The 18,240-nt window shown below is 43.6% G+C and overlaps 1 protein-coding gene across 1 annotated transcript in view; it reads left to right on the top strand.

The window, feature by feature from the left end:
• The window catches only part of LOC124612385 (centlein-like), a 569,059-nt gene that overhangs the window by 481,819 nt on the left and 69,000 nt on the right, over window positions 1-18,240 (top strand). The window contains exon 3 of the mRNA XM_047140562.1: window positions 15,973-16,045. Within this exon, the coding sequence (XP_046996518.1) occupies window positions 16,025-16,045 (21 nt within the window). The 5' untranslated portion in view covers window positions 15,973-16,024. The remainder of the gene's footprint in view (window positions 1-15,972; window positions 16,046-18,240) is intronic.

The following is an 18,240-nucleotide window of genomic DNA, read 5'->3' as shown; positions in this document are numbered from 1 at the left end:
GAAGGAGAAAATATTTTTGTTAGTGCAGTGCACTTTGCTAAAAAATGGCTCTGAGCACTATGCGACTTAACTTCTGAGGTCATCAGTCGCCTAGAACTTAGAACTAATTAAACCTAACTAACCTAAGGACATCACACACATCCATGCCCGAGGCAGGATTCGAACCTGCGACCGTAGCGCTCACTCGGTTCCAGACTGTACCGCCTAGAAACGCACGGCCACTCCGGCCGGCGCACTTTGCTAAAACTCGAAGCCTGTGTATAGAAGAACTCATGGAAATAATGTAGGAGAAAAAAGGAGAAAAAGAAGTAATTTTAAATATGAGACTGAGTGAGTGGCGCAGTGGTTAGCACAGTGGATTCGCCTTCGGGAGGACGACAGTCCAAACCCGCGTCCGGCCTTACTGATTTAGGTTTTCCGCGATTTCCCTAAATCGCTTCAGGGAAATGTCGGGATCGTTCCTTTAGAATGGCAGGTCCAACTTCCATCCCCATCGTTCCCTAATCCGATCGGACCCGTGACCCTGCTATTGCTCCCCTTCTCCCAACAAAACATCTAACTTAAATATGAGAAGTATTTGCTATCTCATTTAAACCGACCTGTAAACCACAATTCCTGCAATGACTATATGTTTTAAATAAAGCGAAACGCTTCCTTTTTTTCTTTTTTTTATTTCATTCAGTCGCGAGAGATGGAATAACTGCTGTATTACGAATGTACACTACTGGCCATTAAAATTGCCACACCACGAAGATGACGTGCTACAGACGCGAAATTTAACCGACACGAAGAAGATGTTGTGATATGCAAATGATTAGCTTTTCAGAGCATTCACACAAGGTTGGCGCCGGTGGCGACACCTACAACGTGCTGACATGAGGGAAGTTTCCGACCGATTTCTCATACACAAACAGCAGTTGACCGGCGTTGCCTGGTGAAACGTTGTTGTGACGCCTCGTGTAAGGAGGAGAAATGCGTACCATTACGTTTCCGACTTTGATAAAGGTCGGATTGTAGCCTATCGTGACTGTGGTTTATCGTACCGCGGCATTGCTGCTCGCGTTGGTCGAGATCCAATTACTGTTAGCAGAATATGGAATTGGTGGGTTCAGGAGGGTAATACGGAACGCCGTGTTGGATCAAAACGGCCTCGTATCACTAGCAGTGGAGATGACAGGCATCTTATTCGGATGGCTGTAACGGATCGTGCAGCCACGTCCCGATACCTGAGTGAGAAGATGGGGACGTTTGCAAGACAACAACCATCTGCACGAACAGTTCAACGACGTTTGCAGCAGCATGGACTATCAGCTCTGAGAACCATTGCTGCGATTACCCTTGACACGGAATCACAGACAGGAGCGCCTGCGATGGTGTACTCAACGACGAACCCGGGTGCACGGTTGGCAAAACGTCATTTTTTCGGATAAATCCAGGTGCTGTTTACAACATCATGATGGTCGCATCCGTGCTTGGCGACATCGCGGTGAACGCACATTGGAAGCGTGATGGTAAGGGGTGTCACGTCTCGGTCACCTCTTGTTCGCACTGACGGCACTCTGAACAGTGGACGTTACATTTCAGATGTGTAACGACCCGTGGCTCTACCCTTTATTCGATCCCTGCGAAACCCTATATTTCAATAGGATAATGCACGACCGCATGTTACAGGTCCTGTACGGGCCTTTCTGGATACAGAAAATGTTCGACTGCTGCCCTGGCCAGCACATTCTCCAGATCTCTCGCCAATTGGAAACGTCTGGTCAATGGTGGCCGAGCAACTGGCTCGTCACAATACGCCAGTCACCACTCTTTATGAACTGTACACGCCATCCAAGCTCTGTTTAACTCAATGCCCAGGCGTATCAATGCCGTTATTACGGCCGGAGGTGGTTGTTCTGGGTACTAATTTCTCAGGATCTATTGCACCGAAATTGCGTGAAAATGTAATCACACGTCAGTTCTAGTATAATATATTTGTCCAATGAATACCTGTTTATCATCTGCATTTCTTCTTGGTGTAACAATTTTAATGGCCAGTAGTGTAGGTAGATGTTCTACCAATGGGATGCTGGCACACCGCAGTTCAAAGCGCTTCAGCGTCGGTTTTATGCTTATACGAAATCCAAGAGGCGGTCAGAGAGATATGGGTGAAGCAGCTGTCGACGCTGTCGCTGTGCAACGGTGTCCGCAGGCAGCGACAGTGTGTGGGGAGAGGCGGACAATGGCCCAGCGCACCAGCATCCTCGGCCGGCGCGCAGCTGCAGCCGCCACTACCATCGGTATTCGCGTCGCCTCCCCCGACCTCTGTTGTGTATGCCGGTGGCTCCGCAGCCGCAGCGGCTCGACACCGCGCGCCAAACGGCTTTTTTCCTTTCACTGCCCTGTCGCTCTCGACGTTTTTAACGGACTAATGCCGCGTCACACGCCGGCGAAGGTACACAGTAGCGAAAGTGGCCGCTCGTCGTCGCTGCGAAGCTAAAGAAATTTCTCTTGCGTGAGTGGCAGTTCGCATTGCAATCCCGTGGCCGTTTCTTTCTGAACCGAGACTTGTACTCGACATGTGTTGTGAGGACTTCATGGTAGAGCCTGTCAAAGCTAATACGAAGTATGGTCGTCAAGTTTTGGTCATCGCCTAATCTTCGAATGTTCTAGGCCGATTGCTGCGAAATTTCGATACAACATTCTGCTGGTGTACGTGTGTGTTTTATTTAGGTTATTTTTAAATATATATAACAAATAAATTATATAATTTTAATAATAGGGAAACGATATAAAATTTACAATAGTGAAACGTTGTTAGTAAACAGGAAAGTTGTATTTATTGCTTCTTGTTGTGTGATTAAAATACTGCTACAGAAACTGCATTTACAGTAATAATAAACTTGGTCCAAGGTGAGAGAGAGAGGGGGGAAGAGGAGATACACAGAGGGATGGGAGAAAATGGACACAAAAGACGAGGAGGATATGGACAGAGAGAGGGAGCAGAAGGAGAGGGGGAGGGGAGGAAAAGTTGGACAGAGAAAGGGGGAGGAGATGATGGACTGAGAGGGGGAAGGAGGGGCCAATATGAGATAGAGAGAGGAGAAGGAAGTGATGTGCAGAGAGAGGGGGAATGACAAGGAGATGGACGGAGACGAGGGAGAAAAAGAGATTTGGACGTATAGCTAATGCTTTCTTTTCCATTTAAGTAGACTGAGCAACAGCAAAGTGTGACTGGGTGCAGCTAGTTTGATTATACAGTCGGCCGCTCGTTATGTAGAGCCGTGTCGGGTTTGTTTTTGTTTCATGTGCTCGGCATTCCTGTTTTCGCCGATTAAGAGCCTGTATGAGCTTACCTGGCGGTGCCAGTCAGTTTTCCTTTAAAACAGACTTTCGCCTAATTTGTGTTGTTTGTGTGCTTAGCTTAAGCCAATCATAGGGTGCTAATTTTCCCTAAGAAAAAGTGTTTTTTTGGGTGGTTGTGCTTACATCTACGGAAGGTTGTAGTTCCCCAGATTAAGACGAAGGGGGTCGAGTATCTCGAATATGGTGAGATTCTCGAGTTATCGAGATGTACGTGTTGGAGCTGCGTTACCCTCGATTGGAGCTGTTTAAGATGTAACAGGCATCATGTGACTGTGTCCTGTGCAGAATGGCCTGGGGCCTTGTCGTGAAGCAAAAACACACCTTTGTACGGGTTCGCAGGACGTTGATAGCCACCCGCAGGGTCGTCAGCCCATATCGACAGTATGCTCATGTGACGGTTTTCATTTGTGCCTTACGAGCATAACCAGATAGCTCCACATCATGGCATTCCCAAGCAAACACTCAGCATTACTTTGCCCGATGATGACCGAAACTTCTTCATTCTCGTCGTTGGTGAATCCACATGTCTCCACTGCTAGCTTTGCTCCTTGCTTTCAGAGTCATACCGTTAAAGAATCGGCGTGTCTTCGCCTGACACATATGCAAGATTTGCGTAGCAGCCTCACTTCGGCGGATTTTTACAGTGGGTGGTGGGCAGTCACGGAGCCCAGCGGCCGCGACCTTTCTTATGTTAAAAACGTTGTGCAAGAAGTTGAACACTGATCCATGACTGCTTTTCACTTACTTCTTTGACGAAATTTAATCTGGCTGCGGACGCAAACTTGAGAAGGTCAAAGCCAACTGTGCACCTGTAAGGCAATAGTGAATCTTGGAACAAATTAAGCTACGATTTTGTTCCTTTTTTCTGTTTTCTTCTCCACGAGTAGACTAATATGGGCTTTAAATGATTTTATATAAAGCTCTAATGGTTCTAAGCAGTTTGGGACTTAGCATCTGATATCATCACTACCCTAGACTTAGAACTAATTAAACCTAACTAACCTAAGGACATCACACACATCTATTCCCGAGGCAGGATTCGAACCTGCGATCGTAGCAGCAGCGCGGTTCCGGACTGAAGCGCCTAGAACTGCTCGGCCACAGCGGGCGGCTTTTATATGATGCTTCTTATTTACTTTCTTCAGAGTGTACAAATACTGTAATACGTCAGAGACATAATTCCGCCTTCATTCTTACTCTTGCGTAGGCTATAGCCATCAGATGAGGAAAACAATTCACTTTTAAATTAAATAAAAAGGTTACACAGGATTTGTCCGAGGAAAGTTTAGGTTGGATCAAGGTTTTGAAGGTGTGGAGGATCGTGGAGGGGTGCTATCCTGACTTCGGCCACTCAGTAGCTTCAGTATGCCATCCGCCGTATGTTGATTATCAAACTGGAGTTCGCCTCCATAGAAGAGTGGTCAGTACGGCAGACTGCCATGCAGGGCGCCCAGGTTCGATTCCCGGCCGGGTCGGAGACTTAATCTGCTCGGGGACTGAGATTTGTGTTGTCATCATCATCATTTCATCATCGTCGATGCGCAAGTCGCCGAAGCAGTGTGAAGTAAAAAGACCCCAAATGTCGTATCCCGGCCAAAAACGCCATACAGTCATTTCATTTCAGAAAACTGGAAGGTTTTAAATCGAAGGAGTGCTGCCACTGAGGAAGGATAGAATGGGAAACGAATGTTTGGAGGCTCTGTTGGGTCTTAGCGTTTGAGTATAAAGATACAGGTCAGATGGGTTGCACTGTGGAGGTGAGGGAAGATGAAAGAAATGGAGTGTGGGACTGGGGTGCGGACGAGACTGTCTTATGAGAAGGAAAGGTCTAAGAGAAGGTGGAGAGGAAGGGAGCCACGACGAGGAGTAGGGCAGGGAGGGAAGAATCAGAGCTAATAAGGCGGAAAGATATCTGGACAGGTTTCATTGCCCTGGAGAGTGCCTGTTGAAGCTTCATTGGAACAGCGCATGGAGTGTGTATAGGTATCGGGTTGATGGGGTGAGCTGGTACACGAGAGGCGACGTACCAGCGTTGGAAATTAGAGGGGAAACAGTGGAGTTATTGTCGTTGGGTCTGCTGATAATCTAAAACAGGGATTCTCATGTTACTGGTCCGTGAGGTCCACAAACGAAGTTTTGAATATCAATGGCGGCCGAATAATACATTTTCTCAGTAGTTAAAGAAGAGTATTACGACGAAATTTTTTGCTATTTTTATCATAAATGAAATATTCAGTGAAAACCTCGGGTATCGTTATTACTCTAGTATACTCAGTGAAAGGGATGAAATTTCGAATTCAAAATTGTTTCAAACTGTGGCTCAAGCTTAATCTATTGTATGAGTAAAATGTCTCGTAAATGTTCGTCACTCAGTTACATATGAATTTAGAGTTTGCAAAAAAATGTTCAAATGTATGTGAAATCTTATGGGACTTAACCGCTAAGGTCATCAGCCCCTAAGCTTACACACCACTTAGACTAAATTAACCTAAGGACAAACACGCACACCCATGCCCGAGGGAGGACTCGAACCTCCGCCGTAGATTTGGCAAGGTAAGTGTTTGTTCACACCTGTAGATAGTGCCAGATACAGATAACAAACCTGGTGCAAAGTCTTTGAACTTGGATAATTTTCTTCTGACAAAAACTGAACCATGCTCCCTCCTTTAAACGTGTCGTTCATAGCGTCGTCAGCTTCAGGACCAGTTAAGTCCATTTAGAGTGTTTTCTAAGCATCGTTCCCTTTACAAAAACAGGGGTTCTGGAAAATACGGAAGACCATCTAAATCCGAAAACCTGAAAGAGAAATCTTTCTTCGTAGCACCAAGGAACTCCCTTGCAAACAAGAGTGGAAAACTTGAACCATATTCACCCTTCAACGACTGCCAGCTGGCGAAGCTTGAGAAAATTTTTGTCTGACGTAGTGCTCAAAAAGTATCAATTTTTGTCTGAAATCTGTAACACGTGCGTAAAGATCACATATAATATTGTCCTCCCCTTGAAGTTTTTCATTCAGTTCAATCAAATGGAGAGCAACCTCATCCAAGAAAGCTAGTTTTCATAATCATTCTTTGTCCGACAGGACTTCCAAATGATCTCAAAGGAAAGAAGCTTGACAAAATTAAGTGCAGGTCGTATTAAATCCTTCGCGGGCTGTATGCGGCCTGAGGGTCATATTTTGGAGTATACAGGACTACAATATACAGAGGTTCCAATGTCGGCGAGCAGAGGCGAGAATTTGACGAGGTGGTAAAGCTCCAAATGGGTGAAGTTAAACAGATGCGAAAGTGAGTTGGAGTGAAGTGCTTGAGGTTCATGAGTTTCAAGTGAGTGGCAGAATTTTGGTGAAGCAGATATCTAGGCCACATTGCCGTAGGGGCTCTCAGGTCAGAAGAAGGTTTTGAAGGTGTGGAGGATCATGGCGGGATGTAATCCTCACTTCGCCCCCTTGTTAGTTTCGGTCTGTATGTGGGGTTTCTATGTTAGTAGCCGGTCAGTCGTCGTTAATTTTAGTTGTTTTAGTTAGTTAACTGGATAAGACAGTTGACGGTTGCAAACAGCTAAGTCATGTGCACCCAGAGTGCGATACGACACGGTCTATAATTATTTCCTGCGTTTTTAAAGAGTTTGACGTCAGGATCCATTCGTTACGTCAGGATAATGTGTGGACTATGCCGATAAATAAATGGAAAAGAACTGTGTCATTCAGTCTGACGACAGCTGTGCGTTTATCCGACGTTCGCCATCTTGCCGTCGGCAGCAAGTAAGAGATTACTTATTGTGCACCTGCAGTGACGAGCACACCAGGGCGAGGTGGCGGTGCAGTGGGAATGAAGGGCGACGCGCCAGTAAGTCAGTCGGTTATCGGGTTGAACGACACGGCGCGGAGAACCGGTTCCCGGGAAACAGGGGAGATGCGACCAGCCGGTGAGCAGGTTCCCACATCTGCCGCTACGCGGCGCGCTGCGCAGTCCATTGGAATCGCTGCCCGCAGCTAACCCAACACTGCAGTTTACCTTACCTGTTACCGATGACAATGTAGGTTAAAATCAAGAAATGAAAGCGTGATTAACCCTCAGTTTATCACCTTATTGTCCGATATATTCTTTGAAAGAAAGGAGACGCTATTCCCGCAAAATCCTGAAGGTTTAGGGAACTGGTATTTCATCGAGAGCGTGCGACGGTCTGATGGCATTATCGTTACGAAATACTCTCCGCAATGCACTGTACAGTGGCTTGCACAGTGGGAGAGTAGATGTAGATATAGATGTAGGTGCAGAAGGCCTCTTCGTGATTTCTCCATACATTTTCAGGTCTACGCAGGCAAGTTTGTCTTTTATTACGGAATCATATTTCGTCGCCGAAGTCACCGACCTGCGCTTGCGCCGTGATCGAGTGAGCGGTAGCCGGTTCAAACGCTGGTGCTGAAAGAATGTTCACAATTATTTAATATTCGTTAAGAGGAGAAGTAATGCCGTGAACTTTTTTTTCACGTGACTGTGAGCCAATTATTTGAGTTAAGTTGCAAATTGCTCTGCAGTCTCTCTGGGACTCAAGGCGTCTGCCATTGTTGATGGCGATCCTTACGTCAGTTAATTGCGTTAAGCTCGGCGGGCCATTGTGATGCCATTGGAGAGGAGTAGGCTATGTGCCGGAGCTGCGTTTCAGTCTCTCTCTTTCTTACATTTCTACGGTCTATCAACTGACGTACTGATATTTAAAATGAGTTTTCATTCGCAGAGTGAAAGTTGCTAAACTGAAACGTGTATGGAAGTCTATAATTCGATTTCCAACTCAAATTATCATTATGCGCTATCAGAATTTTTGCAACGTTTTGTTTCATTTATTTCCTCTTAACCATGTTCTACTGTTGGTTGTCGAAAGGTATTAGGTTGGCGCATAAATTCGTAGCATATTTCCGTAAGTTTAATAGACACAACAGAAACACATAACATCTGATCATCAACAATATATTCGCCTTCACTATTTAAAACACTCTGCCAACGTTGCGGTAACTTTTCGATTCCGCGACTGTTGGAATCACGTGGGATGGCTGGTCAGCAATAAAGCAGCAACTCCTCATACAAGAACCTGCGCGCATCCACAAAAGATGTTGTTATGCATCTGATGGAACAACGACGCTGTGGTGTACCGCATCCCAGAAAGATGATGTTATGCTTCTCATGGAACAGAGACAGTGTGGCATACTACAGATTGTTTCCCCGCGATGTAAACGTCACTGCTGACTTTTATTGTCAACAACCGAGACGTCTTGAAGACGCAATCAAAGAACAACAATTAGGAAGACTGAGTGAAGTGATGCTACTCCACAATAACGCATTCTGCTAGTCTGACAATTGTAATAAAGGAGTTGGGTTGGGAAGTCATTCCCCACCCATGTTATTCACCTGATCTGGCGCCCTCAGATTTTCCCTGAGGAAAATAGACCAACAAATACAAATTCAAACGTACCCGCACAAGTCAAATTCCTTCACGGACGCAACTTGGGACTCCACTCCTACTAAACCTACAACTTCCAAGATTCCTACCTCAAAACTAACTACTGCTAAGCCATCACAGACAAAACTTTTGGAAGAAGTATCGCCTGTTCCATCTATTGATAAAATCATGAATGCTAAAAGGAAGGCAACAACTGCGTCCGAAAGCCTAGACTCTGCTGACAGTCTTGATACTGTCAAGGAAAGGAGGGATAACAAAATAAAGAAAACAGAAGAAGGGGAGAAAAAGACCAGGGAAATACAAGTGAAGATAAAAACAGACTGAACAAGCAAAAAAAAAAAATACTACAAACAGCTCACTGAATTCATCAGATGCAGACATTGTAGAAGACTACGAGGATAACTTTGATAAATGGAACGAAGATGAAAGTGTTGGGTGTGGTGAAATCTATTGCGAAACTAATAAAAATGACGATTTGATTCAGTGTGTTTCCTGTTCACAATGGCCACATGAATTTTGTGGTGAGAGAAAGACAGGCTATTATTTGAACAGAACCAACAACTCGTTAGAAAACATTCAATCAAGATTTATAACAAATTGATAAAAAAAGTATTTTGTGCTAAAATATACAAAAGTATAATTGGGAATTCATTACGACGTATTCCAAATAAAAATATGAAACTGTAATTGACTCGTTTATTCATGTATAGCCACTTTTATGTGGTCTATCTCTCCCAATACACTAGTCCATCTCACACATACACCTATGGATGAAATGGACCACTCATGTATATTTTCATTGTATCATATCTCTTGTATTTTAAGTGGCTTACATATGTTGTACTTAAGTTTATATGATACTCTATACGAACATGCTGCCAGAGGCAAAAATAGTTGAAAAACACACAAATTTTATGGTGAAAAAAAGTAGTTCAACTCTCCCTGATTTACCCTGTATTTTGTGTAACTGGTGTACGTGAAACATTTTTCAGAGTTATGTGACAGTGCGTTTTCATAGATAATTTTAGAGGATATTTCGTTTATCTTTCTGTTTATCTGTAGATTTATGGAGAACTTCGTTATAATGCCCGTCTCATCGATGAATACCTTCCAATAATTTTATCTCTAAAGGTCGTTCAGTTAAGCCGCCCTCATGTGAAGGCGACAAGTCCCGGGTCAAAAATTTGTGAACAACAGCGATATTTCTTACACAGCTCGGCAAACATGCTGTCCAAGGAGAATATATAGTCTTCTGAACAAAATTATTTTATTGCATTTTTTCAGCCTCATGTCGCACAAATTATGTCATAATGGATTTCGACTTCTTAGGAACTCATAATCTGATAATTTGTTTGGAATTGAAGAAAAAATGGAAATTATAAAATACAGTGAAACTACATTACAAACGCAAACTACTTGCATATACGGCAACACACCATTCACTGCGTTACACAGTAAGTCGTCACAATTCAACTGAACAGACCAGGAGAAGCATTCGCAATGTAAACATATCAGTGCCCTAATTTATGGAACTAAAGGATAATGTAACTGGACAATAAAGCTTTTTTACTCATGAATCGTAAATACAAGAATAAAAAATTCACAATATTATCGATTGTAATATACTGTGATCAAAATACCCTGTGGCAATCGGATGGGATGGTTTTTATTTAGCGAATTCATAGGGAATGTTACCTGCCATTGTGTGTGGTGCCAAGAGTAAAGTACGGAAGGGGTGGTATCACAGTATTGGGTGTGTTTTTTCGTGGTTAGGTTGCAGTCCCATAATCGCACTTAAGAAAACGCTGAATGCGGAAGGACATGAACACATTTTAAGTATTGTGCACTGCGTACAGTAGAGTCACGGATCGGAGACGATCACCGTATCGGTATGAGATACACCCTATCGTAAAGCAGCACCTGTGGGGCAGTGGTCTGTGGACAAAACATGACTGAAATGGGACACAATGAAACACCTGTGGGATGAATTAGAACGTCGACTTCGCTCCAGACGCCAGCGTTCAAGATAACTATCTTTTCTGATTTCGGCTGTTTGGTTAGAATGGGCTGCGTTTCCAGCACAGACATTGAAAGTGTCACCAGCAGAGTTCAAACCGTCATAAAGTGGGTGGACACACCCCATATTAGTGTCCACCAACAGGTGTCCGGATACCCATCTTAAACTAAAACTACAGTAGAAAATATTACGTAACCATTGGTGTGGGTAAGCTACACTTGCATTATTCGCGGGACGTGTGACAGCAATATTCTCAATAAAACAACTTTTTTTTCTGGCTGGGCTGTGTGACGTCCCTTCCCTCCTTCTACACACGACGGGAAGAGATGCGACTCGTAACGATGTTCGTCCCCGTGGGTGTGACGTGGAACAGCACCTGTAACTCTCGTAAGAACACAACTCCTCGCGTGGTTTAGAAATATTCTGTTATCTGTCCGCAACAGTCTTCTCAGTTTGTGCGAACTGGTAATAGTTTATTTTTATTTTTATGCCCGGTTAGTTCCGTGATGAAATAAAATCTTGATTCTTGATTTCATCATTACTGTCGTTCCCACATCATAGATAGCGAGGATGGAATTTGTTGTCTACTATTCCGTTGCTATGCCGATACTACGTCCAGTTATTAACAACAGTCCGACTTAACTCCAGAGATAACTTATGTAGGAGTAAATGTTTTCTTCTTAATACGCCGTAATACTGGTTTAAACTAATCACTCTTCACTGTCTGTTATTCATCTAGCCACTTAGTCACTTCAAATGTTTAAAGAGTTAGGCGCCATGTCAGATTTACCTTTTGATTCAGATTTCATTGTTCTTTCCGTAATTAGTTGTTTGGCCCTACAACACACGCACACCGACATGTCAATCAAGATTAACTTCTCTTCAGTTCAGTAATCGTGACGCTGACAACAACTTTTGACTAATCGGTGTCTTGTCTTTCTTCGTGTCTTCGTTTTATTGTGTCCTACTCAAGACTACGAATTGTTTTTCTGTCGTTGATCCATTGCTCTCAAGGTTTGTAACTGTTCATCAGTACGCAGGCTAAGTCCGATAAACCAATATCACTCAATCGAAGTCTAACACTCGTCTTACTATACCGTCGCGTTCAGAATGGTAAAGATCAACTTTCATCAGTCAAATGACTGAGCAATACTTCAATCTCTACCTCACGAATTATCAGACTTCCAAAACTGAAACAATCTAATAGCGTTTACGTCCAGACAACTATCGCAAAAGTACTCTACAGCGACTCAAGAGCAACTAACTAACTGAACATTTCCATATCCGAGTTGCATTGTAGTCGCATCGAATTTCCTTTTCTATGCAGCTACAACTCTCTTCCATGGTAAATGTTATCTTTGATTGAATTACTTACTTGGATTTAACCTTCGTTCATATGATTTTGAATTTATTCTATATTTTTTTTAATTTTATTTAGCGTATGGCTAATACAGACATATCATGAAATTACATATACATATGTACATATTGACACACAAGAAACTTAAGTTTGTCTTTACAGCTGAATATCCAGTCCTTCAATCCAGCGCACTGCATCCGGAGTTGCTAGCAGGAAGTCCTCTTTGGCGCCGTGATAGGCTCGAATCCTGCATTCACTGACAATGTGGTGAACAGTCTGGTATGGAGCCCCGCAGTCACAAGCTGGATCAGGCAGCTTCTTCCACTTAAAGAGAGCATCCCTGCATCGCCCATGGCTGGTACGGATTCTGTTGAGAGTAGACCACGTCTTGCGTGGTAAGTCGAATCCACTTGGAAGTTTAGCACCTGAGAAGATGTTATGCAGGTGCACATCTGTCACTGCTTCCCACCGACCTTTCCATTCTTCAAGAGGTTTGAAATTCTTAGTAACCATGTCAGCAGCATCGCACAGAGTTGGATGACGTGATTTCAGTCTCTTGCGCTTTAAAAGTGGCAGGTCGCTATGCACGGGTAGGTTAGAATTCCTGGAGATCTTGTGGAATTCTCTCATAAGGGCAGTACATCTGCGTAGATCAGGAGGCATTATACCGGTTAACAGTGGAAGCCAATAAACTGGAGTAGATCTGATTGTGCCAGATATTATGCGCATTGTCGTATTCAGTTGGGTGTCACAAGCCTTGTATGATGACTATTCATCCAGACAGGTGCACAATACTCAGCACTTGAGTATACCAAGCCCAGAGCTGAAGTTCGCAGGGTGGTTGCTGAAGATCCCCAGGTAGTTCCGCATAGCTTATGGAGGATGTTGTTTCGAGTCCTCAGCTTTTGAGCTAAGTTAAGAAGGTGTTGTTTGAAGCATAGTGTACGATCCAGGATGACACCAAGATATTTTGGGTTCCAGTTGTGACGAAGAATTGTTGGATAAAGAATCTATGATATTCATTTCCTTTTACCTCTCCTTTTTGTGTGCTATTCTCAGTATTTGAATGATATAGGTGTTAATCAAAATATTTCCAGTGTAGATTTTATCGTCAATGATTGCCGTCACTGTCCCTACTTTAAGTTTCCACAAATTGAGTCCTTGGGGCGCTACAACTGCGGTTTAGTTGACGTGTTCCTATTTTCTTGTTTCTAATCTTAGGCGTTATTTTTAACGAGAGCTGTATTACAGTAATGCAACAATTTCTGTAATATCGCCGTTTGTGTTTGTGGTAGTTGGCATATAACCTTAATTTTCCTCAGGTCGCCTCTCGATCGTATCACCTGCGTTCGTCAGCGACACAGTTACGCTGCCAGCTTCGAATATGTCATCGACTTTACTTTTTGTACATGTGAAAATATTCAGAATTTTGATTCCCTCTGCTCCACGACCAGCTCACCAGATATTTGGCTGAAAAACTCCTGACTCTACGATGAGTCAGAACTCGAACGTCTGGTCTGACTTCAGGGGTAGAGAATGGAAAGTATATGGAAATAGATGGAAGGCTTTCAGGATCTTGAGCAGAAACTGAATGCTTCCAACTTCAGTATAAGAATGGTCTCCGCTATCTCGCATATTATGCTTGCTTTCACTCTGTTGTCTCTCATAGCGTCGTGTTGTTGGGCGACTTTTGGCACTCACTAAGAATCTTAGCGCAGAAAGGAGCGCTCACACTGATTCACCTGCCTCGAGATGAGTGGGTGTTTGTGTTGTCCTCATCATTTCATCATCATTCATGAAAGTGGCGAGTCTGGACAGAGCAGAGGTTGGGAATTTGTACGGGCGCTGATAACCGCGCCGTTGAGCGCCCCACAAACCCAACATCATCATCATCATCATCATCAGACTGATTCGCGGTATCAGTTCGCGAACTACGAGTAAGCCCTTGTTAAGGTGTCCCGGAACTGTAGCTCTGCCATCCCTGCATGAATGTTCCATCATGGGATTCATTGTTGACGATACTGGCTGCACCATTCATATAGTGAAAAACTAGACGGAAAACTTATATGTATTAGAATAATACTTCCTTAAGCATTTTGCGGAAACCTGTGTCCTATTTAACATGTTTCATTTTCAATATGCTTAGTGATGAGCTCAAGTAGGGAGGTGTCCTTGGAACACACTCCTTCCATTCTTCACTGGAGTTGAGAACTTTGCTCTGTAGGGTGTTATTTATTCGTACACTAGCTAACAATTCTTTCGTGCTCTAAAAGCTCTTTTACTAATTTCTTTATAATTTTTCTAATCAGCATTATGAAAACTACGCTGACGTGACAAAAATAATGGGATACCTCCTAATATCGTGTCGCACCCTGTTTTGCCCTGCGTAGTGGAGCAGCTCGACCTGATATAGCCTCAACAACTCGTTGGACGTCCCCTGCAGAAATACTGTCCCATGCTGCCTCTATAGCCGTCATTAATTGCGAAAGTGTTGCCGGTGAAGGATTTTGTGCACGAACTGACCTCTCGATTATGTCTCATAAATGTTCTGGGTAGCCAAAACACCAAAGCATTCGCTCGAATTGTCCAGAATGTTCCACAAACCAATCGCGAACAATCCTGGCCAGGTGAAATGGCGCATTGTCGGCCATAAAAAAGTCCATCTCTCTTGAAGTCCATGAATGGCTGTAAATGACCAAACATAACCATTTTCAGTCAGTTATCGGTTCTGTTGGACCAGAGGACCCAGTCCATACCATGCAAACACAGCCCACACCATTATGGAGCCACCACTAGGTTGCGCAGTGCCTTATTGATACTTGGGTCCACAGCTTCGTGCGGCCTGCGCCACTCTCGATCCCTGCTGTCAGCTCTTACCAACTGAAATCGGGACTCGTCTGAACAGGTCACGATTTTCCAATCAGCTAAGGTCCAACCATACGGTCACGAGCCCAGGAGAAGCTGTTAGCAAAGACACTCAGGTCGGTCGTCTGCTATTATAGCCCATTAACGTCAAATTTCGCCACAGTTTCCTAACGGAAACTTTCGTCGTACATCCATATTGATTTCTGCTGTTATTTCACACAGTGTTGCTTGTCTGTTAGCACTGACAGCTCTACGCAAACGCCACTGCTCTCAGTAGTTAAGTGAAGGCCGTCGGGCACTACATTGTCCGTGGTGAGCGGTAATGTGTAGAGTGTGGTATTCTCGACACACTCTTGACACTGTGAATCTCGAAATATTGAATCAGAATTTGGAGGTATTGCGCCAGAAACTAATCAAAAATATTAAACATGGCCGCGAAGCAGCAACAGTGTACATATGAAGAGGTTGAAAAAATCAGCCAACCAGTTACAAAACAAAGGTTTATTAGCCCTTGACCTAGACCTCGATATTTCTAAAAATATTTTCTTCAGAAGGAGTGGGCCTTATTACTCCTTCTGAAGAAGATACTTTTAGAAATATCGAAAACCTTGGTTCTGCAACTGGGTGGCTGATTTTTAAACCTCTTCTAATCAAAAATAGGCCCAGGAGCCTGGTCCTAAAAAACTCTTCGGGTGGTTTACCGTAGTCACAATGCAAATGCCGCAACTCGGAAATGTTTCAGATTTGGTTACCCTCTGGCCCATTCGCAGCTGGTTGGAATCTGGTTGAAAAAAAAAAAATTCGACCTCTGCAATGAGTCAGATCTGAGACAGTCTTCCCTACCCTAGGATACTACTCTAGGATAGGTAATGTGCCGTACTAAGTCAATTTTTAAAAAAAGTAACCATCCTTTCTGTTGCAGGAGTCTGACTGTGCAACGGTACAACTCTGAAGCCGGCACATTCGACACGAAGATGAGGCAGTTCCACTACCGAGTAAGTTACACGCTCTTGTACGGCTTGTGGTTTCTTTTTTGTTTTAACGATCTTAGACGCCAGCAGCGCAGTTCTCCATTCATGTGAGCACTTTTGATTTAAAAGTAAACTACTTTAAATTTAGGCTATGCAAGGTGTGGCCAGAAAATCCGACCGGTTCTGAAGGAAACAAATCGACCCTCTGCGAGTACGTCACGTAGGACGAGTCTTGAAACACGGAGTTCCAATTAGGACTTTTTTGACCATTAATGGATGCACCGCGAGGACATCTGTCTTGCTTGTGGCTGAATAGGGACTGAAACTTCCTGTCCGATAAAGCTGTGTGCCTGACCGGGAACCGAATGGACGACTGTCGCCTGTAATCGGCAAGTGCACTACCGATTGAGCTATACTAGCACGACGATGCCCGTACCTCATCACCTACCTTCCAAACTTCACGGAAGTTCTCCTGGATATCTTCCCGGAGAGGCAGTTTTGGATGAAAAAGAATACAGCCGAGAAAACGATCAGCTAGAGCTTGGGTCGTGAATCGTCCTTGGATACCTCAGTCGGAGATCACTTGCCCGCGAAAGGAAAAGTTGCTAGGTTCGAGTCCCTCTACGACACACAGTTCTTATATGGCAGGGAGTTTCAATTTAGCGACTACTCCGCTGCAAAGTGAAAATTCATTCTAGAAATATTCGTAAACTGCGTTGCTCAACATCGGTTAGCAAGTATCCCGCCATTCAATATGTTCCAGGGTAGCACTGAATAACTAGTGTTCCCCAAATTAAAGGCAAAGCTTTAAGATAAAGAAACAAGTTGTAATAGTTGATGAACATCGTAAAAACTGATTTCTCACTGATCAAATGTTATAAGTGTGCGCTGTTAAGGGAACGACTCAGAAAAAGAATGAATCACAATAGCACCAGACTTGGAAGTTGTAATTTATTTTTTCCTCCGCTTACTTGTTCATAATTTTTATATTTTAGTACAGCACTAGGTGTTAGAATTCTTCGCCTTTCGTTGCGTATGTTTGTGGCGTAATTATTGAAGGAAACTGAACCTTGGAGGAAGGCAGGTGCTACGTACAGTCGACAGAAATAGTCTTTTAAACATTCTCTAATTTCAGGTGTTTCGTTTTGTTCAGTTAAAGCTACAAATTTGTGCAAGCACACGTAAATAGAGAGCTAGGAAAAATCGGAATCCCTTTTAGTACAACTGATATGATATGCATGTTAAAACATTAAATGAAAGTATCATTGCTTTATTAGATGAGAGTTTTGAAAACGGTCACACACTTTAATAAAAAGATTATGATAACGAAAAATTCAATTATAACTCCGATATTGATATTATGGGTATGAGTAAGAACGCTAATAGCCACGCTGTTAAGCACCCTGATCACGGAAAAATTAACTCCCTGCCGGCCGTGGTGGCCGAGCGGTTCTAGGCGCTCAGTCCGGAGCCGCGCGACTGCTACGGTCGCAGGTTCGAATCCTGCCTCGGGCATGGATGTGTGTGATGTCCTTAGGTTAGTTAGGTTTAAGTAGTTCTAAGTTCTAGGGGACTGATGACCATAGATGTTAAGTCCCATAGTGCTCAGAGCCATTTGAACCATTTTTTTAACTCCCTATGAACGTAAAAATTGGAAAAGATGCACAGTCTCTCACAGATTCTCAGAAGCTGCCCTCTCGCAGTTCTTCCTGGATTATTCTCATAAGAGTTCGGCGGACAACACGTCACATGTCTGAGAACAGCTGTAGAAGGACGGGCAATATATTCAGATACAGAAGACCTGTTCCTTGAAGCAAAACTGCATCGCAAAACTGCTTCGCTCCAACTTTGGTTCTTTGGGAAGCGAAACCAGTTACTACATTACAACCTGAGGAGAGAATGCTACTTCAGAAGCAAGAAACGCCTGATTGTGAGAAGGGCACAGTTGATTGTCATTTCCCATCTTCGTTATACGACCCATTTGAGAGCGCCATCTAGCAAGACAGTGGAGTGAAAGCTGCTGGCCTCTTTGAAAGAGCCAAAATTCGCCTGTTGTGAGCCTGGAATGCCCAAAAAACCTAAATAAAATTAACGATAACATTAAAGACTGTTTTTAGAAAAGGAATTGTTCCGTAAATATAGTTACAGAAATTTTTCTTCTAGCTTTGGCCTATATTACCTCCAGTAGGAATATATGAGATGTTTTTTTATACACCGTG

This window comes from Schistocerca americana, chromosome 4 (genome assembly GCF_021461395.2).
Source record: "Schistocerca americana isolate TAMUIC-IGC-003095 chromosome 4, iqSchAmer2.1, whole genome shotgun sequence".
NCBI lineage: Eukaryota > Metazoa > Arthropoda > Insecta > Orthoptera > Acrididae > Schistocerca > Schistocerca americana.
Note: the sequence above shows the minus strand (reverse complement) of the source record. Positions and strands in the feature narration are given on the sequence as shown.